This window comes from Xiphophorus maculatus, chromosome 13, assembly GCF_002775205.1.
Source record: "Xiphophorus maculatus strain JP 163 A chromosome 13, X_maculatus-5.0-male, whole genome shotgun sequence".
Lineage (NCBI taxonomy): Eukaryota > Metazoa > Chordata > Actinopteri > Cyprinodontiformes > Poeciliidae > Xiphophorus > Xiphophorus maculatus.
Window position 1 is genome coordinate 20516436 of NC_036455.1, and position 27806 is coordinate 20544241.

The following is a 27806-nucleotide window of genomic DNA, read 5'->3' on the forward strand; positions in this document are numbered from 1 at the left end:
ATGCTCACAGCAGATCTCAGCTCTGCTGCTTAGTCTGGCTCTCTCACAGGCAGCGCATGAAGATGGGATGGGAAAGAGGAAGAAAATATTCTGTCCCTGAGTCAGACCTGCGAAAAGTTTTTGCCTCTGGGAAGACATAAACCTTCATGCTAAAGACTAGTATTAACAGCTTTGGAGTGTGAAAGTCAACTGTAATCAGTTTTGTTTTAAAAAATTCCCCAGCATCGTAACTCGAACTGAAACTTGCTGGCATAGCTTAAAATGTGCATAATTTGTGAAAGATTATAACATTTTTATTTTTTTTGGAATGGCGCTTCGTTTACAGTGCCTTCTGTTTGTACTACTTGAACTTTTTAACATTTTTGTGAGACCAACACAAAGTAGTGCTTACCTGCAACGGGGAAGCAAAATGATAGCTGGTTTTTACATTTTTTACATACAAATCTAAAAAGCACGGTGTGTATTTGTATCCACACAATCCCATGGAACCAACTACGGTCAGATGTCATTTAATAATTAAAGAGATAATCTTAGTACAAATCCAGCTGTTCTGCAAAGGCCTCGGAGATCTGTTAAGAGAACTTTAGTGAACACAAAGCATCACAAAGAGCAAACACGGACATACACTGGGTTATAAAACAATTTCCCAAACGTTGAGCATCTCAAAGTTTTTTACTCAAAAGCTAAAAGAGCAGGAAACAACTACAAATGTCCTGATGCATGGATATTTAACTAAGCTAACAGGCTGAGTCAGATCAGTTCCCACGGATCAGGTCGCAGAATTCGAAAACAAAACAAACATTAGGATGCATTCACACGATAGGCACATGTGATCAGATGTTTTCATGGCAGTCAGAACCAGGCAATTCCGATCTTTTCACCCCCAACAATTCCGATTTGTGCCACTCTTGTGTGGTACTAACTCAGATATGTATGCGACAGTTTTTAAAGCGTCTGCGGTCAGAACGGTCGCATCGCATTTTGGCCGACTTTTACGTCGTTTGACTGCACAGCCTAACACACTTCTCCTACAGAAGTTGCGGTTAATGCCCAAAAAAGGCTGTTGCTATTAGTTGTGCTTTGTTTTTTTTCTGCTGTCCTTTGTCTTGTTATGATCATGTGACAATACTGCCGGCTCCCATTGCTGAACAACTTTAAAATCGATCCATCGACGGCGGCGGCCATTTTAACTTTTGTAAAGAGTGCACTTCTTTGTGACGTCTACCTTCTTCTACTTCTGCGCATGTGCATTGCTTTAGGGTCTTAAACCGTTTGAAAACAAAAATTTTATTGCAATCGCATGTAATTTGTGCAATGAATGGTCATGCAACGCCCCCCCCCCCAAAAAAACAAACTGGAATTGACTCAGTCAAAGTCCAGACCTAAATAATTTAAAGAATCTGTGTCATGATTTATAAACTGCTCTGTACAGATGAGCTTAAGCTATTTTGCAAAGAATGTCCACAACTACTAGTAGTTATGTGTGAAGTCTGTAGAAACATGTGGTTTTACAAAGTATTTACATGAGGAGCTAAGGACTATATTTTTCTTTTCCTTTTATGTAACATCTATGCACCACTTTTTGCTATTCTAGCACACTTATTCCCAATAAAGTACAGTAAATATTGTTTTAGTTTAATGGGTATAAAGACAGTGACAAGACTTTGCAACTATAAAATAAAGTCCTAATGAATGCTAGAAAGACAGACATATACGTCAAAGAGGATTAAAAATCTACGGTCTGTTTGTTCCCTGACATGGAGCTCTGACCATCAAACGGGTTTCTTTAGCATGATTTACCATAATTACATTTTCCAATCCTCAAGTTTTTTTTTTTTTCCAAATAAACTCAGCATCTTTATTCCTTTTTAATTGAACTGGTGGATTTGAAGTCAGTTCTTAAAACTACGATAAAACGTTTGTCTTTTGTCTTTACGAGACATTAAGTTTCCCGGCTCCCATTTCCTGTTAATTACGTGTGAGATTTGATGGCCCTGATAAAAGAGTCCAAGCAGAGAAGGGGAAATGGGCTGATGGAAAGTCAAAGGAAAGGGAATCGGGGGGCACATGTGAAATGATGGAAAGGGAAGGGGTCTTAATAAGAATCAGAGTGGGTCATAAAGAGGGCCAAATGTGGGCAAACAGCCCACCGTGTATACTCTTCCTTGTTCTGCCTGCAGAACAACCACACCAAAGCTTGCGGTAGGTTTTCAGGCTTGTAGTGACGAATCATTACTGTCGGGGCGGATGCATGTGTTAATGTGCTAAGTGCAAAACTACGTGCAATTAATGCAACCCTAACACTTGTTTGTACCAACAGAAACCTGCGTAAATGGCTGTGATTTTAAAAAATTATAATTTGAACACTGAGAGCAAAGTAAATTGCATTCATCGAATACCTTGAAAATGCCCACCCAGTCCTTGGGGTGGGGAGTAATGTAAGGGGTCAACGTGTAACGGCACTCCAAGGGGGCCTGTGGTAGGAAACTCTTCCCTACGTTCTGGAAGATGACATGAGCGAAGTTGGATGTTTCCATGATGCTGACGCTGCAGCCAGGAGACGAGTCCACCACCTGGAATGATGACATGCTGCCCTGCTGGTCACTTCATTTGCCTGGAAGTGAGAAAAACAGAAGAGAAACAGTTGGAGGAGATTGTATTCTTTTCCCTTCACACATATATCAGTTTGCAGAAGTCTTCAAATCTTTTGAATCATTGTCACTTTATAGCCATAAACTTCAATGTATTTAATTAGGATTTAGTTTGGCAGATCATCAGAAGACGTTACTGGGGGTCTGTTCTCAATATGCTTATAGAGTATGACATTTATTTATAGATGTGTGGAGGACCACAATTTTGTATTTTTTGACTTGACTCTGTCTGGTACTGTTCCTATTGTTACATAGCGTCCTAAATACTTAGGACGCTATGTATCTGATAATATGGCTTTTCAAATGAAATGCAAAATCATGTATGCACAAGTTAATATGCTGAGACGTAAATTTTGTACGTTCGTTGTTCCAGTGAAAATTGGGCACTTTAAATAAGCCTATTGTCTCCCAGTGTACACTGGCCATTTGTGGAGGTGCTGCAGAGAAAGCAACATTCAGAAACTCACTGTAGCATAGAAGGGTGGAATTATTTTGCTGCTTAAAATGCTAAGATGGAGCAGTGTAAGTCAAACGGTTGTTACTGTTGGTGTACCCACTCGTCATGCTATATTGCAGAATCTCTTGAGTGTACAGTTGACTAAACAAATAGTGTAATTGTGTCCCTGACAGATTCTCCATTTAGCTCAGTCATGTTTTATTCAAAGTTCTGGAATCATTGGCGCTTTAGCCTTCATGTAGATTTGTGACATTGTGGATTTGATTTGATGCTTTATTTTAATGTTTCACTATGGACCCATATGTGTCACTAATAAAAGGTTCTATAAAGTATTGACTCGTCCACCATCTTGTAACCATATATTCCATTTAAAAGGTAAATTAATAAAAGGGATCTTACTCTTCGGCAATAAAACAGTTGCAATCGTTTCTTAATAGCCAAGGGTCCAGACCCTCTGTATGAAGTGAAGCATAGAACAAAGGGTTCTTTTTTACCAGGCCAGTGATAACCAAACATTGAGTAAGAACAAGTCTTTACAATACAGGGTGTCCCCCAGAAAACCTGCATAGCCTGGTGGTAGAGACACTACGCCAGTCCACTAGCAGCCCGCCGTGTTTTTGTCTTAAAAAATGTTCAAAGTTACAAAAATTTGGAGGTGCATATGTTAGGATCATAATTTGGAAATAATAGCATATGAAACCAAAGGGGAGCCCTCACACCCAGGTCAATGTGTCAACTATTAAACCATCTTTACTGCCTCTGTTACTTGTAAAATATATATATATATATATGTATATATATTTAAAATAAAAAACTTAGCATGGTGGGGGGGCAAGTAAAACCCGGTGGCCCATATTACACTGGGAGAAACCCTGCCATAGCTTTTTTTCCAATCAAAGTTGTAATAATCAAATGTATTACCTTGCATGTGTAAACTGTTGAGTAATTTCTCCTCTGTGGCTCTGAAGGAGTTCAGTCAAGTCAAAGATGATTTCATGGTGACACAAAGTTCTGCTCCTTTACCAGGAGGTAAAAGGCTGGAAAATAATAATAAATATGGTGATTTTGATATGAAAGACCGCGTTTCCATTTCTCTATTTCCGAATAGGGATCTTGAATGACGTGTTTGATAACACTTCATTAGGATATTTCAACTGATAGGATCAGTTGAAATATATCTATGATTGGATTCGATTGACCAATTTTCTTTTTGTAAAGTGCCATAAACACACAACAGCATGTACTTTCATGCACTTTTTGAGCACCAAGATGGATGAATGATGGATTTAGACGATAAGATGGGGAATAAATCTGGCAATTAAAAAAAATACATGTAAATTTTCTCCATTGCATACTTTTTCAGACTTGAAAACTCCAATACTTTTCCAAACTGTGTAGGAAAACTGTAAAGGGAAGCTCAGGTTGATGGTAAAGAAACAAACACTTGTGAATGTATGCAGCTTTTTGGCATCCCTGTCATCCTGTAATTTCACTCTGGAACCACAAAAAGGCAAAACAGTCTATCAACGCATTACATTTTATAATGACTCCACCCCAGGAATAAACAGGGTAATAAATATTATGCAGAAATGCACATTTCAAAGCTGTAACGTTACAGACAGAAACGACGTGAGATCCACGACCGAGCAGCTAAAATACACTTCGGCCGAGTGAACTGTAGCTAAAGCAACCTAAGGCTTATCTCATTAAAGGTGGCTAACATTAGCTGGTGGACGGGCCATGTTGTGTCAAGTCACTACTAGCTAGCTAAGCATCATCCTCTTAGGGCGGCGAGCTCGATGACACATGACACACAAACACACACGAGCCAGTTTAGCATGAAAATAAACCTTACCTCTATTAAATGGCTTGTATTTGTAAAGAAACAGAGACTTTCTTCGTCGTATCTCTGTGTTTATTTTCCCCCCGACTCTCAGCTCTGACGCTGATGCGTCTCTTCCAGAGAGAGGGAGAGATGATGATGCTGAGCTGCTGCACCAGTGATGCTGCGAGGGCCGGTGGGGGGGAACCAGGACACCCCGACTAGAAACAGCGACAGTATATTATTATCATTACAAACTTTTACTCTTTATAATAAACTTATAAATTAGCTTCCCCCCATTCATTCAAAAATAAAATACTGCACCATATGGCGTTTTTTACAACTATGTACCATCAGCTCCGAGGTAAAAACAGAGCTAAACACTTGTATACATCTATAATCCTATATGCATGACCAGCGATTTTTCAAAACTGTAATTAATTCTGGATAAAGTAGCAAAAGTATACACCAAAGGGCACTTTCAAGCAAAATCACAGGATGTCCCGCCTTCGCTTTTCTCCCATTGGTCCGGCCAACTGATCCGGCGCTGCTATTGGTCCAAAAGACACTGAATCATAACAGTTTACTGTGGCTTTCCTGGCTTGACAGCTGTCACCAAATACCGAGGTCGAGGGGGAGAGAAGCATGGCTGCGTTGTTTAGAGGCTCCCGGAGTATATGCTTCAGGTGGAACAAGCATGTCTTCGGTAACGTATTCGTTTGCGTTGTGACGTAATTTCCCCTTCACGGGAATATTCTTCAGTGATAAATACAAATGGAATGCCCCTTTCTTCAATTTGTTAGCTAGCTTTAGCCCTTAGAAGAAAGTATAAAGAGTTGGAGTTCTCGATAATGCTGCAGCTCGGACACAATGTCCCTGAGTCCATTATGTATTTGAATACCAGGTGTGCGCACAGAGATACAGGGTCCATACCTGCTGATAGCAAGTTGCTTTAAAACTCTCTAAGGCTGAGCTTTATTAGGTTTTAAATGTCACAAATGCTTAAGTTTTACTGACTGTGTGCAAGAATCTTTGCTGAGCGTTTGAGTGCTTGAAATCCTAACTCTAATTATAGCATCGAGTACTCATCACTAATCACAGATAAAAAAAAAAAAAAACAGTTTGTTTTTTATATTGTAAAAAGCAAAAAAAAAATGACCAAAAACTTTTACATTTAAGATGTCACACTTGTAAAACTAAGAATACTCTTTTTGAGAGTTTTGACAAGGTGCAAATACTGTATATATAAAGCCAAAATCCCTGTCTGTAATATTTCAGTATTGTACTAATATTCCAACAGGCTTCATAAGATGGCATTTTAAGAGTAATGTATGTTTATTTTAAACCAAATCTGAAATTATAGCTGGAATAATTTATTACAGGGTATTTCCTAAAATAAAAATATCACAGTATTTACTATATGAATAAACAAAGTGTAAATAAAAATATTCTTAACTAAAGTATTTTATCATTTGATTTTCATATGTATGCTTAAGCTAAAATATAGAATAATAAACAGTCACTAAATTAAGTACCATGTTTCAAATGCTTACTGCACAGTAAATAGTTCCTGTTTGGTTGTTCTTCTGTTCATAGAGTGAAATTGTGAGGGGAACAAGCTAATATTAGCTGGTCCGTTGGTTTGTCTGTGTGTTTGGGTAGAGTCTGCAGCAGGGTGCTGCAGTCACGCTTGCTCATCACTTGCCAACTGCAGTTTAAAAATGGTATTGTCAAAACAAGAGAGATGTGGGACTTTTCACACCATGACTTATGTGTTTTTCACAACCAGAAATATTTCAAGACACACAAATTTGTTTTTCTGGCAAGGAAAGGAAAAGTGTGGTCAACCTCTTGGTCGGCAGCAACAGGTTTTGGAAACCGCTGCTTTTACTCAGCTTTATATAGCTTGAGATGATTTTGGTTATTAGACCTAATTTTTTTCTGAATCTCAAGGAAAGGATTCTAAGCCAATGTAATGTTTTGATCGTATATTAGCTGTTTTGGAACTAATTTTGTAAGACTTCATAGACTAATCCTGGTAACTGGCCCTTGCATAGTTGCAAGATTGCAGCTGTGTGATTCACAACATTATTTTGAATATCTCTTGGGGTGATTTAAAATAATGAATGTCTTGCAATCTATCAAGCAAATCACAAAATGTTACTATGACAACTTAAAGACATTGTCACATGCAGCTCAGTGTCATACAGCACTGTATCAATCAGACAAGACAAAAAAAATCAGGAGAAATTTAAGTGTGATGCAATGCATACTTGGAGTTATTTTTGTTGTCCACAATGTGCTTAAACAACATACCGACTAGGTTGAAGACTTTATTAAGCTATTTTTGTTGACAACATGACCTTAGTAAATTTCCATAGAGTTAGTCTGTTACTGAAGCAACACTCAAAGTTTAAAACTTGACAACAAAATCTCTTGGCAAATTTTGATGTACATACATTAGTTTGGAAATGCTTTGAAACTATAGCGTGACGGTATTTACTCAGCATGTTGTAAAGCTGGCTGAATTTACTTTAAGCTCATTGTTTGGGTATCTTTATCCAGGTCTAATCCTTTTTGTTGTCTGGCTGATTCACCTCCGGTTTCCAGTCTTGTCTGATGGATTTTGTCTCACTGGACTATATTGTGAGCTAATCTGGGCAGAACTACTAAAGGCCTGATGAAAATGAAAGGACAAAGACTTGCTGCAAAATGAACACATTTCTTGTTAAATATATAGCTGGGAGGGAAAACCCTCAGCTTTTGTGTGGTACTTATTCTGTAATTATTTGCTAATCAGAGAAATCCCTCTAGACATTGGAGACCAATGTAGTCATCATTACACTTAACTTCATTGTTAATTTTTCTTTTTTATTAGGATCAACAAGATCCATGGCCTCAAAGACACCAGTGGGCTTTATTGGTCTGGGAAATATGGGAAGTCCCATGGCCAAGAACTTAATAAAAAATGGTTATCCTGTAATCGCCACTGATGTCTTCCCAGAATGTTGCAAAGAGCTGCAGGACTTGGGTGCCCAGGTAAGATGTTGTAAGTAACTATTAAATGTCCATGCAGCAACATATTCTTTGAAAGCCAGCACAACTCATTTACTTCAAACCGTATTCATTTTGCCCTCATGATGATAATGAATCTGACATTTAGGTGGTTGACTCTCCTGCATACGTGGCAGAGAAAGCAGACCGCATCATCACAATGCTGCCATCTAGTCCAAATGTCATAGAAGTCTACACGGGCTCTAACGGCATCTTGAAGTAGGCAGATTCTTGCTTGATTATGATAATTATAATAAAAAAGCTGTACCTGTAATGCAAGTGTGATCTGACTAACTTTGCTCAGGAAGGTGAAGAAGGGAACGCTGCTGGTCGACTCTTCAACAATTGATCCGGCTGTTGCTAAAGAAATGGCTGTAGCGGCAGAGAAGATGGGCGCCGTCTTCATGGATGCTCCAGTGTCAGGAGGTAAGCGTTTGTTTATAGCGCCTAATTAAATACATTGTTGTGATCCGTAAAAGTCACATTTCATCATCAAATTTCAATGTATTTTGACATGTAATTCTAATGTTGAAAGGAGAGGGATAGTTATTTTTTTCAACAAATTTATAAGTGTGGTATTTGTATTCAGTCTCTTGTCTTTTGGTGAAATTACAGCTACTTTGGGAGAGATATCTGAACCAGTGATCAACATCTAAAACCAAAAATCCTTATTTTTGTCTTCTTTGTCAAATTTAAATCTTGAAAATACCCTGATAAAATATATGCTCCCAATTCTCCCTGGTTAGGAGCCTCCATTCTGATTGCCTAAAAGATTTGCAAATTGTCATTAATTTGACTTTTGTTCCGGTAAAAGAGGAAAGACTTAAAGAAGATCAAGTCTAGGAGTTGTTTTTCTTTGTACAATAGTTTCAAGTGATGAGTTTTGAATGTAGGTGGAAGATTAAATGACTACATTTTGTCTTGTGTCATATGAAGTAGCTTTATGCTTCTTTCAGATGCTTGTTTTAAACCCAACAGAGGTGCAAATATGTTGGAAAAAATGGAAACCAAAAAAAACCCTTATGTTCAACACCAAATGTTTTCTGTATATACTTTTCTTTAAATAGCTTCAATGATGGTGATGATTTTAACAACCTTTAATTGTCATTTTGTCTACTTCCTGTTTGGCTTGCAAACGAGTGATATTGTGCACCACAACAAAAGTGGGCATGAATGCACAACACAACTGCCCACCTATAAAATGGATGTTAGAGCAAAAATATTTAGCTTGAAAGTGAGTTCATACGGCTATGATTCATTCGAACTGTTGTCTGAGTGCACGCAATTGGAGACCTAGACCACTACCCCACCCAGGGATTTAAAAGTTCTCTGTGGTGAACACACTCTGCCTGTTAGCCACAGCAGTGGTGCATGACTCCTTGTGACAAATGTGTAATTCAAGAAGAAACAAAAAGTTTGCCAACATTAAGGTTGTCATTTTTTTTCTCCGGGTATGACCAGCATTGTGACTCTGATGAGGACAGGCATCAGCACCCCTTTCCTCCAAAAAACATAATACTTCAATCATAATACTTTATTTTAGAGAACCATAAAGTTATGGTGTAAAATATATTAAAAGTGAATGAAATCACATGACTGTTTGGCTTTTTTATACATAAGAGGTTAATTGTTTGACTCGTGAGGGTTTAACAGCACGACAGTAATAAAGCAGTCAAACCTGTTTGCTGGCAGCTGGCCCTAAAAATCTTTTCAAACTTCAGCCACAGTTGGGATGGGCTAAGTGGCCTTAAACATTTATGATTATGTTTATTGCAATAATGATTCACCAGTACATCAGTTACATTAAGCATAATAATTGTACCCATAAACAGGATTCAGCAATTGCACTCGTTATTTATTTATTTTTTTTATTTATGCATTGATGCCCTCGTGTAAAAGAAAAAAAATACTCAAACCGGAAAATTAACAATCACAGTTGTCCGTTTTTTTATGTTGCAAACATATTCTTTTAGTTATTGTTATCATGACAATATATAATTTTTTCACACAGTCATTTTTTTGTCTTGGTAATTGTAAAAAATATTTTATTCAGCAAATCCTATGATTCACATACTTGGATTGGAAAGGAATTTAAAATGTTCTAACACAGTCTATCATTCACTTAGCTCAGACACAAGAAAAGACTATGTGTAATTGCTAATAGACATGCTGATGGAACCTTTTGGACAGAGCATTTATTGATGCACATTAAAAATGTGATTGGGACATTTCGTCAGAAGTTTTGGACCCATACGAGTCAGACAAAAAGTCAAAACAAATGAAAATCAATGCCTTTTCTTAATTAAGGAACTTCATGTATTCCCAAAATCAACATCAATGGTCGCTTTACTGGTGTGGCTGCTGATTCACTGCGCAAGTTATGCGTTGTACTAACTATGTGCTTTGACTCTCATCTTTCAATTTTAGGTTGTTCAAGCAAAGATTCTATTTGTTGAATAATCCAGGGGCCAAAACGTGCTTCGAAAAGACACACTTTTTTTTTATGAGTGAGGACAAATCAGTCTTCTTAATTTTTACTAAGTTCCTCCAGATTTTATTTGCAGCAGGAATCTCAGGCAAGTAAGAGTGCTCTCCCAGTCCTTTTCTGCATGGCCATTAAGCACCAACACATCATCCATAAATGGTAGTACCTTCCAATGTTAGAGGAGCATGGAACCAAAAGCCCTTTTATTCAGGAGAGCAATGAAAAGGCTGATTGTGTTTCATTTTTTCAATATTTATATGTACTCAGGCTCTAAAACATAATGATTCTCACCCGTTAAATGCATTGCATTAATGTCTCTGGGTTGAAATTTTGACTTCCCTTATTTTAGAAAGCAGCATAACTGTTGTAATGTTGAATTAAATATCGGTGACAGCATTAAGCGATATTGGGATCTTTTTTAGAAGCTCATATATTTTTGTATTGTTTGAGTTTCATCAAGATGGTCAGACATTGCGCTTTAAAACCATAAAGGCAGCGATTTGTGACAGTGTGATGTATACAAAAATTGACAGCTATTTTGGTAAGTAGCAGGTTGTGTGAAAAGTTAAGTATATGACCCCTCTGCCTTGGATCTGAACTCCCTTATACTCTTTTTGTATATCTAAACTATATTACCTTCTGGCTTAGTGCTTGGACATGGGTTGTAATTACGAAGCAGGCCAGCCAATGTGCCCTCATGAGGATTTTATTGCTCTTTTGACCAGGGGTCTTAAAGGCAAGGTTAAGGTTTTAAGTCCTCATTATGTTGGCGCTGTCTACTCGTGATGGCTCCTTGACAGAGCACAGAATCACCAGTCGTCCTTAATGGGCACAGCCGCTATGGAGAATCCTGTGTCAGGACTTTTTCATGTTGATGGAGCCGTAATGGCGGCTATCCCATGTTAGTGCCTTTCATGTCAGATAAAGAGTCATAAAGTAGAGAGAAACTGCTCTCACATGGAGAGCAGGAGACGAGAGGAGGGAGATAAGACATGAAGGGGATACATCGCAGTTAAGCTGTCCATCCACCCTCTTCTCCTATTCTTTCTCTTTTTCACACACAGGTTTCTGCTCCCTGGAACTCTTTCAAAACTAGTAGCACTGATGATTTATTCTTATTGTCTATCCCTCACTTTTTAACTCGTGCACAGTGCATGTCTCTATTCGCATAAACACAAACCTAGCCCCTTTTTGGTCTGTTTACCAGCTGGCGTCTGGAGAACACACCGACTGCAGTTAGAGAGATCAGAGCCTTAAGCCTGTTACTCTCCCCATTACACATGCACTGTTTACATACTACAGCCAGTCCACAGTCTGTGTGTGCAGCTCTCTGTGAAGGTTCCTCCTCCCGAGTCTCCTAACTAAACCTCTTTTACTAGCCTGAGATGACCAATGATTTACCTGCCTTCTCTGGTTTCTGCAGCCAGCACTGCAGACACTCTTAGTTAGCATGCTCATGTTTAGCCTGTAGCAGTGTTGTAGTGCTTAAAATACTTAAGAAAGTATTCAGAGGTAAGTTTTGCTTTTGGGATATGTGATTTTATTTCTTATTTTTTCCATATACAACTTGTTGAAAGCAGAGGTGGTACAGATTTACTGCGTGGATATTTTGTTACAGAAAATAATTTATTCATTCAGCCCTCTCTAAAGAGATATGATGGTGTGACATCAATAAGATGACTCAGACCTGTTATTAAAGTATTTTTCTGTGGATGAACACTGTGGAAAATTTCCCAGAGATGAATCCCTCTCCATACCTGCCCCCTCCCTTTTTATTGTGCTTCTTATTTCTGGATGGAATATGTTGTTACATGCTTTACTACAACCAGGAGATGGCACCCTACCCAAACAGGGCACTGTCAGATCAGTTTGACTGGTGTCTACTTACAGCACTGTGCTAAAGTATTCCTATCTCTATAACTATTTTCCATTTTCACATGTGACAATCACAAAACTCAAAATATTTTATTGACATCTTATGTGATGGACCTAAAAATTGTTTGTGGAGATAAAAGAAAAGCATGCTTTTTTTTCTTTGTGAATAAAAGTCTATAAAGTCCAAATTACATTTTTATTCAGGCCCTTTTCTATCTAACATGTCTAAATGAAATCCAATGGAGTCAAATCACTTGGGTGTAAATAGTTGACCTGCATTCTCTGTGAAAGAGGAAACGTCAAAACAGGTATGAATACCTCTTAAAGTGATGTGTAGGCATTTAGTTTGGAAACTAAAAGAAAAAAAAAAGAGTATGATCAACAGTTTATAAGCTAAAATACTGTTAGCTTTTGGAAGATTTTTTTTAATGCATTGTTAACGGATCAACATACTGTTATTAGTTAAAGTTTGATTGAATCTTCCTTCAGGAGTGTGTTGTCCAATCACAGCTAGTTTAGAACTCCAAGAGAAAAAAAAAAAAAAACAGGATTATGTTTCTATGCTCTTCAGTTGTCTAAGTCACACCCTGTAGTCTTGTGGTTTCTGTGTTTTTTTATTTTTATTCTAGAATTTATTTTGATATGAAATAAATTCCTCTTTGTCTTCTGTGAGGTGGCATATTTTATGCTGAAGTCTGTTTTGTAGGTTTTGTGCGTCACTAGGGGTTTGGCTCTCAACTGTGGGATCTAAATTGCAGAGTCATAACCCCTTTTTTAAAATGAGGGTAATCAAAGAAACTTACTTTCTTCTTTTTCTCATGATGCTGGTTTTCCATTTGTCCACAGTGACCAGCGACTTGGCTTCAGATACGCAAGAGCCAGCTGCATCCTCATGGCCCAGACTCGTGCACAGCCATCTATTTATCTACAATGCCTTGCCAGAATATTCATACCCGCATGCACCTTTTCACTTCTTGTCCTGTTGCAAACACAAGCTTCATTTTATTTAGTAGACCAACACAATGTAACTGCAGAATAGAATAAAAGAAAGTATGTTAATCCAAGGTGTAGTGTGTAGCTCCGCTCAAATGCTTTTAGTTTAATCAGTTCAGCATCATGAAAACAATGGAATATGTTATGAAACAATATCACAAGCTTTAAACATCTCACACACCACTGTGCAATCCATAATTTAAAACACTGAAAGGGCATTGTACAATTGGAAACCTTGCAAACTCACCTAAACAGGAAGGCTATGTAGAGAATTATTCGGAGAAGCAGACAAAAGACCTGTGGTAACTCTGGAGGAGCTGTACAGATCTAAAGCTGAGGAGTGAGAATTTGTGAATGACATACTGTCTTGCACTCCACAGATCTGGCCTCTATGGAAAAGGTGCAGAAAAATGTCCTGTTTGCAGGTTTACCACAAGCCATGTAGGACATGTAAAGATGTGGAAAAAAGTGAATAATCCTGTCCATTTGGTGAAGCATGCTGGTTATAGTATATTGGAAAGATGGATGGAGCGCATTCCAAAGAAAACCTGCAAAACACTTGAGATTGTACCTTTCTGGAGGCGAGCTACACTATGCATATCTACAGCTGATATGGGGTGGTTGAAATCAAAACGTATCCATGTGTTAGAACGGTCCAGTCAGAGTCTAGGCTTATTTCCAATTGGGCATTTAAGGTTGGACATAAAGATTTCAGTCCTGAGATAGTTTCTCCATAATTCAGTATTGAGTGCTGAATAGATATCTACACAACGCTTAATATTTTTTACGTGAATTAAACAGTTTCCATCCTTCCAGTGAGGTTATCTTCATAAAAACATCATTCTACAACACTGCAACAGTACTATCCACTCTCAGATTGGGACCTTGAGATTAACTTTGTTTTTGGCTTGCTAATGCTTGTGTGGACACACGTCTGCTACTGTCTGGTCTCATTAAAACTGTCCGCATGCAAAGCTGCCCACAACAAAACGAGCTCTGATGTCACAAGCTCAGGGTGTTGGCACAGCATTGGCAAAAAAAAAAACAAAAAAAAACGCTCTGTCTAACAAGTGGCAGGGTCGTTAGCGGTAATTACCCAAAATGCCTGTGTTTGTGTCTGTGCCCATGGTGGGCTGCCGCACCGCTAACGCTCGAAGACTTTAAAAAAGCCTTAAAAACCCTTTTCATTACGTTTTTTCCCAGCACTAGGAAAGTAAGATATCAAATGAAAGCAAAAAGGTTGTTTGTGAGGTCTCCTAATCTTTAGCAAACTCTCTCTTTAGGTTGAGTCCAAACACCATTCTAATCATATCTGTACCACATCAAGACAACCCAGATTTTCCAATATGTCATTTGCTGACAGTCTGAACGTCATCCTAAAGCCTGTAAGAGCTTGTTCAGGCTGAGACTGGCACCAGTTGGTTTGCCAGTCAATGCCTCCAATATTCTCCTTAGACTGTTCCTGTATCCAATCCCACAGACTTGAAGTGTCATCTGAAAAGACATCAGTCACGGAATGAAAATGTTTATTTAGACTATATCAATTTGATCAATTCCGGTAAATATAAATCATTAATATGTATCAGACTAAATGAAGTAACTTTTTCCTTGATCTCAAAGCTAAATTAAATCAGCAGTCATTTGTCCCACCATTTTCGAAGCCAATAATTAACTTTTACACTCTTTTAATACTCTATGAAAACTGTGACGCATTTCAAAGCTCATAAGAAAAATATAAGTAACTAACAATTACTTTTATTGTATAATATCATGTCCTTGTTTTAAGGACATCTTGTTCCTTACGTTTCCTGAGTAAATTCTAAATGTGGAATTTTCCCAGAAAGTATGTTGGAACCGTAACACTTGATTTCAAGAGGGTTTTTTTTGTTTTTTTTGTTAAATACACTTACCTTATCACTCAGTTTCATTGTTTTGTTCACTTAGACAAAACAACGAAATAGAGTTGAATCTATTTCAACTCGGACTCAAAGTTATGACTTTTACAGTGATACCAGCCAGAATCCAACATATGTCTTTTACATTATAAGAACTTCACTTTCTCTTTATCCCAGTATGAATCTTTTTGATACTTGCCACAATTATAACTGCTCTTAAACCTTCCTAATCTATGGTGATAATCTAATTGTTTACAAAGATAAACCTGGATGCATGCCTGCTGTTTATTTGGATTATACTTAGCCTTAAGCAATCATTTTAGACAGGCAAGGGGTGGTACAGTTGCAGTCTGTCCTGGCCAACCAGTTTGTGTGAGCGTCAGTTGTTCAAAGACGAGATTAGCATAACAAGCCCGCTACTGACAGGTTCTGACAGAGAGGTTGGAGTGAATGGATTGTGGAAGAGAGGAGGGTGTAGGGCGGTAAAGTGACCAGGGATGGGAATGATAACTGGGCAGTAATGTGGGGGTTCTTGCCTATGCTCCAGATGGAGTTAGACCCACAGCAGCTGGGGGGCCCTATAACTTTGCCCCTTTGTCACCTGCTGTGTGTGTGTGTGTGTGTGTGTGCGTGTGCGTGTGTGTGTGTGTGTGTATAAACCAGAAGTCAGCTGGCATATGAGTTAAACATTCACTGACTGTCAAGTATAGCATTAACCTCAGACTTTATGTCACTCATCAAAAAAAGAGGACCAATCATGATGTGCGTGTGTAAAAGTAGGAGCGTATATGTGTTTGTGTGTGTCCTCTCCTGCTACCAGCCTAATTGGGATCATTATTAACTTGCTTTATCCTAGATGAGTCTCATTGGGCCAGGGAAAGGATTGATTGCAGCTTTCTCCCGCTCTCTCCAGTACCTGTCACTTGGCATTGACCAACCGTTCCCCTATGGAGTAGAGCAGTTACTGAAGATGATAATGATAATAATAATGATGATCATGAGAGCCGACTCAGTAGTCGATACATGGGGCCTGCAAACATGGTTGTAGCAAGAGCTTTAATCCAAAAGCTCTAATTTCTCCTAAACCTTTTCCCCCTTTCCTACTTACCCTTTCCTCCTCCCTGTCCCCAAACCCAAACTTTCCTCTGTGGGCCAGTCGCTCAAAGGTTCTCATGGAGTATTTGTGTGCTGAAGTCGGTTCTCATGGCTCAGTGCTCGTTAAGTGCAGTCGATAAAGAGCTTGTTTTTAACGCAACAGAGAAGCATTAGTAAAGTTGGCAGAAAAACAATTGAAAGTGCTGATTCTTTTTTTTCTTTTTTTTTTTTGCAGGGATGCTTGTGTGTGCACAAGTAATTTTTGGTTACAGCGCAACCTCGATCCACATATTTATTCGATATCCGCTGTGTGTTTTACAGGGCCTATTTGGGATCTTAAATTGTTTGAGAAAAAAAAATCTGCGCTTCGGTGTAATTATAATGGCGGACCACATGAGGCTGCAGTGTTGGTCGGCAAACATCCTACCATCCTACCAGCTCAAACAAGCATTCAAGCTCCATTCGCTCAAACATAGAGTACATCATAGAAAAATGCCAAGGCCCCTTTCTGTGTAAATATGAGAATGTTTCAGCAAGCAGGCATTCTTGTATATGTATGTGGTTAAACAAATGTAGCAGCAAACAACAGAGTATAAACTGGACTATATATTTAAATATGGTTAAAGCCAAAATTATTTAGCTTCCAGGTCCAATAAAATGATTTTCATTCAACCAAGAACTGCGTTTCTGAAAAGAATTCACCCTTTTTTTCAGTTCACATGTTTCTATTGTGTTTTAGTTTTGGTTGAGTTGGTGATGTCATAAACTCTAATAAAGTCCCCAATTTTAGGAAGAGAATTGGGCCCACAGGATTACAAATCCTCCACCATATTTTACTATTCTTTAGTAAATGACTCTGTCTTAGGGTTATCTGACAAAAGCCCTGAGTTGTAATTATAGTTCAGTTAGAACTGTATTAACTATGCAAATTTGTAATATTAGGAAAATGGAATACTAGCTAAGCAACTGGTAGGCAGATCTTATGGTTGTCATGGAGATGTGAAGAAATGAGTATTTTGCATTTTGGAGTCACCAACAATAAGATTTAGAAAGATTCTGTTTTTTTTTTCTTCCATGGACCATAACAATGTATGGTCACTTCACAAACTTGGGTTCACATCCCGTCTTGTTTATCACTGTTCCATTTAAACGTTTTTTTGACTATTGTTTTAATTACAGACTTGTGCAAGTTTAGGAGAACAGCAGTTTTGTTTTTTAAATCAAAACATCAAGACAAATGTCCCTTACTTGAATGATATGTTCTCTTGTTTCTCCCTTTTTAGAGGAAAAAGTACCTCTGGGTCACATTGTACTCATACCTTTGATAAACAGGAAGTCCTGATCAACTAATAAAAGTACAGTTTCTCTATAACAGCTCTGCTCAATTTGGTTTTTGGAAATCATTTAGGGTTCCAATAGGTGTCGCTCGGAGAATTTTGTAAAAACTGATACATCACGATTTTTTTTTTAACTTGAATAAATTCTTTCAAGTTAAAAAGTTTTAGTTTTTCTCATTTTCAGTGTGACATGCAACTGCAATAATAGATTAATTAATTTTAAAGATTTTATCATGGTTTTTAACAGGTGCTCCAACAAGGAGAGTTCTTGAACGCTACATCATGTGGCATCCTTCTCAGTGTAGTGTAGTTTGTGCCGCCTTGTATCCAACAAATCTACTTTAATTTAAACCTGCCACCAATAAAAAGTGGCTACTGGTTTTACATGCTCCTTATAACTCTGAGAGACAGCCTCAGAAGCTCCAGATGACGTCTTATTGGCTACCAACTGTGGAAAATGCACCTGTTCATGTTGCACATGCACACACATATACTTTCTTTGTACATGCACCACTTCAGAGAGAGCAGAATTTTAAAAGGTCATGCAGCTGGCATGAATTGCTTTGGTTGATTCCTTTGCGAATAATCAAAGACGTGCTAATGAACCTGGCATTCATTACAATCAGACCAAACCAGAGTTGTTTCTGTGATGTTCTGTTGCTTTCACACAACCAGTTTGAATCTCATAATGCTGTCATTGAAGCCTGCTGTTAAACATCTGTCCTATTAGAGTTTAACTTTGGGACTGTTAACTTGATTTCCCTTAATAAGGGACTTCAGAGCTTCAAGCTATCTTGTATGGGCCACACACAATCCTTGACACATAAGAACATTTTATTACCACTTCCATTTTTTCCACTTAATTCTCCTAAAGGAAATTTTACAGTGGGTCTTTATTGGTAGAGCAGCAATCTTTTTTGTGGCTTGAAAATATTGGAGTTAGATGGCTTTTTTTTCAGTGATCAAACCCCATTAGATAGTCAACTAAACATTTCCCACTGCAAAAGGGTTAAGTGGAAAAAGTGACCAAATATAGAGAGGTTGCTTTCCCAAGAGATTTTTCTCCCCCAAGATTTTATTTTATACGTCTCTGCTTGAACTTTCTTAATTGTAGCATAATTATATTTTGCTAGCCAGATGTTTACATCTATTGTATGAAATATACAGTTTGTTTTCATTGATATTAACTCAGGCTAAACCTTTTTTGGTTTAGGTCACTTGGGAATATAGAATCTTTTTTTTCTCAAAATTCCTTTTATTTATTTAATAAATTATTTTTTAAAATCAGAGGTTTGCATTTTGTAGCATTTCTATTGAACTGAATTATTTGAGGAAGACTTTGCTATCCTTCTGCAAGCTTCCAACAATAATTTGTGGAAATTTTGGACCATTCCTCCTGACAGGACCGGTGTAACCGAATCAGATTTTTAAGCCACGTCACTCATACACACCTTCTTAACTCTTGCCACTAGTTTTCTATGCGAATGAGATCTGGACTCTGTGATGTTTGTTTGAAAATGTTTACTGTTTTGTCATTAAGCCACTAGTAACTAATTTGTTTGTATCCTTCAAGTCATTAGCCATTTTAAAGACCCACTTGTGTCTACGATTTTTATTTTTGATATGTTGCTTAATCATTTCAGCATAATGTTCCTTTGAAAAGTGCAAGTCCTGCTACAGCAAAACACCCACACAATGTGACGCTGCAACCTCGATACTTCATAGATGGCATTGTGTTGACAGGCTTGCAGTCATCCTTCTTATTCTCCAAATAAAGGCACTGATTATGGCCAAACAAATGATCATTTAGTTCTCTTCCTGATATCATGGCAAATTTATTTATTTATTGTTATTTATTGTGTTTCATCTGTTGCCTAAAATACTTGCACAAATGTGCATATGTATGGATATTATTTAATTTTTTTTTTTTTTTAAAGATCCTCTTACATTTTATTCTGGCATGAAAAGATTGTGTTAATCCTAATTGACCTAAAATAATTTGATTTAATGTAAATTAAATTTGGGGATAAGAGTCATTTTTATATACCATTTGGAAATGTCTTTCAGCTATCATCATGCACACAACTTGCTTTCTTACTATTTCTTAGTATTTTATTCTTCTCTCCAGTTTCTCCACATCTCTTCTACTCAAACACTCTCTCTCTTATACATGGACACACACACGCACCCGCCCACACACACACACACACACACACACCACCAGTCCTCATCTCCTCCCCCTAGGGGGCGTTGTGCAATTGTGCAGTGCTAACGATCCAGGACTGTCACTCCTGCTGGGATGGATGAGCCAGCAGACCCGGCACTCAGGAAGCCTCATTAGGATTCCTCTTTAATCCGTCTCTGACAGGACGGGCCCGAGAACGGGACCCCTCATGAATGTACAGTGGAAGCACACACAGCACATAGACAATACCTGAACATCTCACGTCTCTAATGCGTTTGAGTCCGTGCACAATGAGCAAGCTCTCATACGCTTAAAAATGCCGACACACACACACACACATACTGCTATGCTAATGATGTCTTATTCTTCCACCTACAAGGATCTTCCATCATCCCAGTGTCACTCCTTATAGAAATCCACTACAGATCATAAGAGCTTATTATGGGTGATTAGTTAATTTGAGGGAGGGATGCTGGGAGGTAGAAAGAGAAAGATCGTTCTCCTTCCTTACTGTCTTACTCTCTGCTTTACTCTCCTTAGTGAGATATATTGATCAGCGCGTTGACTGTGTTATCAATAATCTCCTCTTTAGTGATCTGCAAACAGTGATCTGCACTAATGAACCTGCACAGTTGTCACACAGCTCTGTGTGGGTGTGTGTTTTTGTATATGTATTTGCATTTGTGAGGCTCACCGCGCAGAATAATGACTCGGAAACAAAATAGAAATGCAGTGCCTTGGAAAAGTACTCCAACTCATTTTAACACGTTCCTATTGCAAACATCAATGTATTTTGTTGGGATAGTATATGGCAGGAATGTACAATTGTGAAATGTATAGAAAATAATGAATGGTTTATAACATAGGCAGAAGTAAAATTCTCAAAAACTGTTCTGAACTCTGATCTGTTCTGATCTGGTGTTTATAAAAAGAGCAGCAGCACATTTGATTTAGCTGTGCCATTGCAGGGGGGGTGCGGGAAGCGGTAAAAAAACAGTTACACAAAAGTGTTTCACTGTAAAGATGGTTTGTAGTTTGTTTTGTTGCAACCTGAAGTGTGAAATAAACTTCAGTGGAGTTTGAAAACAAAATATGTTTATAGGTTTATGTCTGGTTGAACGATGTGTGCGCCCAGTTGATTTTTTTTCTTTCTTTTTTGGGGGGGATTTTATTGTAACCCATAGGGGGTCCAGAAGAAAATCTTTGGGAACCACTTGAATAAAGAAAATATTTAGTTTCTTTATTCCAGTAATCAGACCACAAACTTGGTCTTGTGAAACCAATGAAGTTAGGTTAAAGGGCAAGTATTAAGTTCAGCTGGACTTTTTAGACTGGTTACAAATGTAATACACATTATCATACAACAGTATAGGATGGGGAAAAAAAATCTATTATCTGTGTGGGCCGTATGTTTGTATTATTGGGTTCTGTGATGACCTTATGCTAAGCACATGTTAGCTTTGGCCTATAGGCAGCTGCTGCAGCATGGGCTTTGAGTTTCATTATATGGCCCTAATGACCTGTTGACGGCTCATCACTGACAAATATGCAGATACTAACAGTGGCGTCGTCATACACTTGAGAACACCACAACTAATTAAAGAGGTGGATTGGGGGAGGAGTGTATGTTTTTTGTTGATGGCAGTCAAAATATGTGTAATAAATCCCCCCCTTTGTTTCCTCTGCACTAAAGTCCATCGTTTTGTTCGAGTACTGTAATTCCTTTTTAATTATTAACACTCACATTATTAGGTTTTCAGTACTTGGAGGCCTTTCATTAGCGCTTCATGACACCCTAAAGAGAAATTTGGACTCAATCTTCTCTCCGCATCATTTTTGCTCTGTGTGAAACAAACTAAACAGATTTTAGAAAACATTAATCAAAGAAATAAAATGTAAATTGGTCATGGCTATGGATAGGAATAGACAGGATAACAATATCAAGGTATGCCAATGTTTTAGCAAAGTTTCACGATGGAAACTTTGCTGGTTTCCATTATACGTTTTCTTTGTGTTTTGAAGTTTAATGAGATGTCAACCAAAGTGACATAAAGCACAGAGTAGTTAAACACTGCCCTCCCCCCACCCGTTGCTGTACTCTGCTAGTCAAATGGCCTGTTTTTTTTAAGAACCGCTTTCAAATACTAATTTGCAACCATGCTGCAGTTCCTTTCTATGCAATCTGTTATCAGAAATGTTTCCAAGTGAGTATTTTGACCATATTATCACTTTTAGGCATATTTTGGAGCTGTAAAAACTTAAATGCTTAATTGTTTTAAGCACAACAGGTGATACATATTTATGTGAGGAGGGAGAGTATGACCTCCGAGTCAGACACCAGGAAGGCGGAGGTGAAGTTCTGATATGGTCTGGTATTATTTAAGATAAGCTGACTGGACCTTTTCAAACTGGAGATGAGCTCAAAATCAACTCTCAAACCTTCTACTGGTTTTTAGCCACTTTCTTCAGTAAGAAATCTAGATCTTTTAAAAGTTTATGATTTTTATGCAGGGCAATGGTCCATCACATGTATCCAAGTACAACTCTTTTCCTTTTTTTTAGGGTGTGGGGGGTACCACTGGAGATGGGCACCAGCACCCCTCACAATCCCTCTTGGGATAAGAGGGACGGATGGATGTTTTTATGGGGATGTTTTGAGTTGTTAATGATTCTCAAATTAACAGATACAAACTTTATATTTTTCATTTAGTTGCATAATATTTCAGCATATTAATAGTTGCCCAATAGTTATATATATATATATATATATATATATATATATATATTTTTTTTTTTTTTTTTTTTTTTTTCTCCTGAGAAAATCAAATCTTAACTTTTACTTAAACATTTGAGTTTTATCAACATTTCCAGATTAACAATCAGCACATACAAGTAATCCTCAAAAATAAGGCTTAATAAGCATAAGAGTTGTGCACAGGGTGTAGATATTGATTAAAACATCTGCTATCCAAGCAGTGCGCCTATAAACCACATGGAAGGAGTAAAAAAAAAAAGGTTTCATCCAAAATTTGGGAAGACAAAATTGGGGAACAAGTTCTTTATAATCCATGTGAAAAGTTTTCATGGAACCTTTATTAGTTTTTTTACTCAAGGCTTCTGTATGGTTTTTGTTTGCATGTGTTTGTTTTAATACTATTTTTGGGATAAACTCTTCCACCACAGCGTTACTTACAGTCTACAGTTTCAACAATAAACCTGTGAAAATTATTATTTTTTTTTCCTGTATAAAGGACCCCAATCAGGGAAGCGTGGGGTGGGATTGCCTCGTACAGCATGACATGCTCCTTAAGCCATCAGGCATGGGGAGGGACGCCTAATTGAACATGATAAAGTGTAAAGTTAATTACCCCTCACGCCTGTCACTGATACACCCAGGAACGAGGGGTGCCCTCAGGCCCAGCTGTTTGTGTGTACGTGCCGTGAATAGTGTGAGTGAATGTGAGAGAGGAGGGGTGACGAGACAAAAGGCGAGGGTTCCCACGAGGGCTGTGCAATGGATGATGGCAACAGTCGCCTTTAAAAGATAGCTCAGTCCCTCTGGTGCGCCGCTACTTAACACGTCTGTCTCATCACGAGTGTCACATGGGCATCCAGAAAAGTACAAAGGTGGCATTAAATAAAGCATTACCATTTCATTTTCTTTAAATGAGGATTTAAATTTGCTTCCTGCCCAGATCTTAATTCACAAAAAACCAAAAGTCATATTGAGTTTTTCGAGCCAAGTTTCTATGTGGTGTCAAAGTGTGAATTTAGATTTAAGTATTTTCTGTTCTCAATAATTTTGTAAAAATTTTTAATGTATTTTATTCTACATAAGTTAATAAATTTGCATGCAAAATGTTAGTATGCAAAATATGTTATCTGGTTAATTTAGGCCTTCCATTAGTAAGCAATTATTTTTATTTTAAACATACCTAGCTGCTGTGCTTGAGCTGATAGAGTTTAGGTTTACTGTTGTTTTTGTCTCACCATAAATAAAAACAGTTAACCAAAAATAAGCATTGTTTTTAAGGCTGGAACACCTCTGCTAATGTTTTGAAAACTAACTTAGAATCAGAAAATTTGAAATGGAAAACTATTTTCAGAAATGTAACATTTTGCACTTCATCCATAATATACCCATTTAGCCCAGTCCAAGTTGAAGTAAAGAATTTAGATTGGTATATAAACTCTGTGTGAAATAATCTACATGATGTGTGTTTGGCTTGATTATCTTGAATCATCATGCCCACTGTTGGCATTATTTTGAAATTGTTTAACTCCACCGAACTAAGTGTGTGGTGTCTTTGATTAGGTGTTGGAGCTGCCAGCATGGCTAAACTGACCTTCATGGTTGGTGGACTGGAGGAAGAATTCAAGGCTGCACAGGAATTATTCACCTGCATGGGCGCTAATGTCATCTACTGTGGACAAGTTGGCACAGGACAGGTAAAGACAACTGCTCATAAACTGAGTTGAAGACATGACTTGTATTGGAAGCTGACAATGTGGGTATTTGTGGATAGAGGAGTTGTTCATTTTCCACATGTGAATGTGTCTGAGCTTAAAAATAGTTTCCTGCCGACTAAACTACTAGTCTGCATGTACAATTTACTTTAAAATATTTTCACATTTATCATTATGTTTTCAATAAACAGGGTTTTTGTGCTTTAAGTTGTGCAAGCCTTATGCATGCATCAGGAGTTCCTTGTCTTTCTTAACCCTGCAGGCAGCAAAGCTCTGCAACAATATGCTGCTATCCATCGGGATGATTGGGACTGCAGAGACCATGAACCTAGGCATCAGGTACTTGAAGCGAATGCTGACCTGCTACATTCAGTGTTACCTGACTCTCACTTTACAGAGAAAGGCTTGTGCAGATGAAAGCAGATGGGCACATTTGTGAGGACTTGGCTTTGGTCGTTATGAGTGTTTCGCAATATAATAACCTGTAATAAAAATACCACAGCTTGGATCATTATGTTAGCATGCCTAGTAGGTACATAGAAAAACCAATTGGTAGATGCAGATGGCCTTCCTCTATGAGGGGCCGTTTAGGACAAAATTTACGTTTTGTCTCTCACACACTACCAAAAAGTCTCGCATACTCCAAAAAAGTAGCCACGCACACTCCAAAAAATTACGTTTTGTCCCTCACACACTACCAAAAACTCACGCATACTCAAAAAATAGCCTCGCATACTCAAAAAATTACGTTTTGTCTCTCACACACTACCAAAAACTCTCGCATACTCAAAAAAATTACATTTTGTCTCTCACACACTACCAAAAACTCACGCATACTCAAAAAAATAGCCACGCACACTCAAAAATTACTCACGCACATTCAAAAAATACTCAAATTGCGTATACACACACTACTAAAATGTCACACACACACACACAAACGTTAACTTTCTCGCTCACATACACTACTACCAGCTCGCGCACATACACACAAACGTTAATTTTCTCGCTCACATACACTGCTAACAGCTCGCACACACACAGACGTTTATCTCTCACATACACAAGACTAAAGTTGAACACACACACAGTACTAAGACTCGTTTTACGAGAGAGAATTGGTCAGGCAGCTGCCATTTTAAACACCGCTCCGGAACGGAACAGAGATGAGAGTTCTGAATCTACTGTAGCACTGCGGGCAGTCGTTGAATCGTTTAATGCGCCTGTCAAAGTGCTGGTTGCCTCCGGAGAAGATAGAATGGTGTTTAAAATGGCAGCTGCCTGACCAATTCTCTCTCGTTTCGAATTAGAGTTAGCCATGTTCGGTATAGCAAACTCTTTCTTCTTCGGCACTAGTTGGCGCCGGTTAATAATTCCTGTAATACTGGCACCCAGTGGACAGATTGTACTACAGCAATTTTGCTATTTTTAATCAATCAATCAGATTCATTTATTTCTATAGCACATTTAATCTACAAGAAAGTTAAACGTTCTATATATATTTAAAAGCACTAATATACTAAGTAATAGAACATACAGTGAGTCAACAATCGAAACTTATAGTTTAGGATCTACGCATGCGCAGTTTGATCCAAAAATTATGCCCCGCCTCTTCCGTGACAACTCTCACACATTCAAAAAGAGTTTCGCTCTCACACATTCATAAAAAGTCTCGCTCTCACACATACATAAAGAGTCTCGCTCTCACACATTCATAAAAAGTCTCGCTCTCACACATACATAAAACGAGTCTTAGTACTGTGTGTGTGTTCAACTTTAGTCTTGTGTATGTGAGAGATAAACGTACGGTGGCCGACAGGTGCAAATGCGCAGCAAAAGAGAAAACATGCAAACAAAAAAGAAGACACCCCCGAATGAAATGCAGCAAACAAAAAGAGAGACGCAAACACCCCCGAATGAAATGCAGCAAATAAAAAGAGAGACGCAAACACCCCCGAATGAAATGCAGCAAACAAAAAGTGTTGAAAACGGAAGTGCTCCAGACCACTAGGGGGAGTCAAAGAAAATAGTATTCATTTCTATGGGACCAGATGCAAGATTCTTCTTCTTCTTCTTCTTCTTCTTCTTCTTCTTGGTATTTATTGGCGGTTGGCAACAAACTTACAGTAGCATTACCGCCACTTACCAGTATGGAGTGTGGTTCGAGATGGTCTATAAACTTTCACTTTCTACCTTTTCCCTCCATTAACTCCTGATTAAACATACCCCCACACATACACACCTGCTTATATTATCCAACTTGCTTATAACTTTATATACCCCTCTTTGATATTCTTTACACATTCACACCCAACTTGCTCTACTCATATCCTATGAAATAGCTTTGTTTTTTTAAGATACCGAATAATTATTTGAATATGTCTACTCCCGAAATCTCTCCTCAAAAATTCTATTAAATTAAACCTTTCTTTAATACCTACACACTCTCTCAGCATGCATCTTCTCTCTTCTTCATACTTACAACACTCTAAAATAACATGCTCTATTGTTTCAGACTTCTCACAATAATCACACTTTCCAGATGCAAGATTCAGAGAGATACCTTTACTTTCTTTCAAATTTCTTTCTCTGAATCTTGCATCTGGTCCCATAGAAATGAATACTATTTTCTTTGACTCCCCCTAGTGGTCTGGAGCACTTCCGTTTTCAACACTTTTTGTTTGCTGCATTTCATTCGGGGGTGTTTGCGTCTCTCTTTTTATTTGCTGCATTTCATTCGGGGGTGTTTGCGTCTCTCTTTTTGTTTGCTGCATTTCATTCGGGGGTGTCTTCTTTTTTGTTTGCATGTTTTCTCTTTTGCTGCGCATTTGCACCTGTCGGCCACCGTATAAACGTCTGTGTGTGTGCGAGCTGTTAGCAGTGTATGTGAGCGAGAAAGTTAACGTTTGTGTGTATGTGAGCGAGCTGGTAGTAGTGTATGTGAGCGAGAAAGTTAACGTTTGTGTGTGTGTGTGTGTGACATTTTAGTAGTGTGTGTATACGCAATTTGAGTATTTTTTGAATGTGCGTGAGTAATTTTTGAGTGTGCGTGGCTATTTTTTTGAGTATGCGTGAGTTTTTGGTAGTGTGTGAGAGACAAAATGTAATTTTTTTGAGTATGCGAGGCTATTTTTTTGAGTATGCGTGAGTTTTTGGTAGTGTGTGAGAGACAAAATGTAATTTTTTTGAGTATGCGAGAGTTTTTGGTAGTGTGTGAGAGACAAAACGTAATTTTTTGAGTATGCGAGGCTATTTTTTTGAGTATGCGAGAGTTTTTGGTAGTGTGTGAGAGACAAAACGTAATTTTTTGGAGTGTGCGTGGCTACTTTTTTGGAGTATGCGAGACTTTTTGGTAGTGTGTGAGAGACAAAACGTAATTTTTTGGAGTGTGCGTGGCTACTTTTTTGGAGTATGCGAGACTTTTTGGTAGTGTGTGAGAGACAAAACGTAAATTTTGTCCTAAACGGCCCCTCATATTCCTCAGCTAAAT

General features: G+C 38.1%; 2 protein-coding genes across 6 annotated transcripts in view; one reads left to right on the plus strand and one right to left on the minus strand.

Annotated features, from left to right (window-relative positions):
* The window catches only part of LOC102219612 (tax1-binding protein 1 homolog B-like), a 28225-nt gene extending 23124 nt beyond the window's left edge, over positions 1–5101 (minus strand). For 2 of the 5 annotated variants that reach the window (XM_023345330.1, XM_023345325.1), the window contains exons 1-3: positions 4964–5101; positions 4030–4145; positions 2400–2614 (exon numbers count right to left, since the gene is read on the minus strand). In XM_023345330.1, the coding sequence (XP_023201098.1) occupies positions 2400–2588 (189 nt within the window). In that variant the 5' untranslated portion in view covers positions 2589–2614; positions 4030–4145; positions 4964–5101. Of the gene's footprint in view, positions 1–2399; positions 2615–3507; positions 3563–4029; positions 4146–4963 lie in introns of all 5 variants that reach the window. The other 3 variants (XM_023345326.1, XM_023345328.1, XM_023345327.1) reach the window with 3 other exon arrangements.
* A 434-nt stretch (positions 5102–5535) lies between these two features.
* LOC102219361 (3-hydroxyisobutyrate dehydrogenase, mitochondrial-like) overlaps positions 5536–27806 on the plus strand; it is a 28747-nt gene continuing 6476 nt past the window's right edge. The window contains exons 1-6 of the mRNA XM_023345102.1: positions 5536–5636; positions 7809–7969; positions 8094–8203; positions 8289–8410; positions 24165–24298; positions 24579–24655. Coding sequence (XP_023200870.1) covers positions 5576–5636; positions 7809–7969; positions 8094–8203; positions 8289–8410; positions 24165–24298; positions 24579–24655 — 665 coding nt within the window. The 5' untranslated portion in view covers positions 5536–5575. The remainder of the gene's footprint in view (positions 5637–7808; positions 7970–8093; positions 8204–8288; positions 8411–24164; positions 24299–24578; positions 24656–27806) is intronic.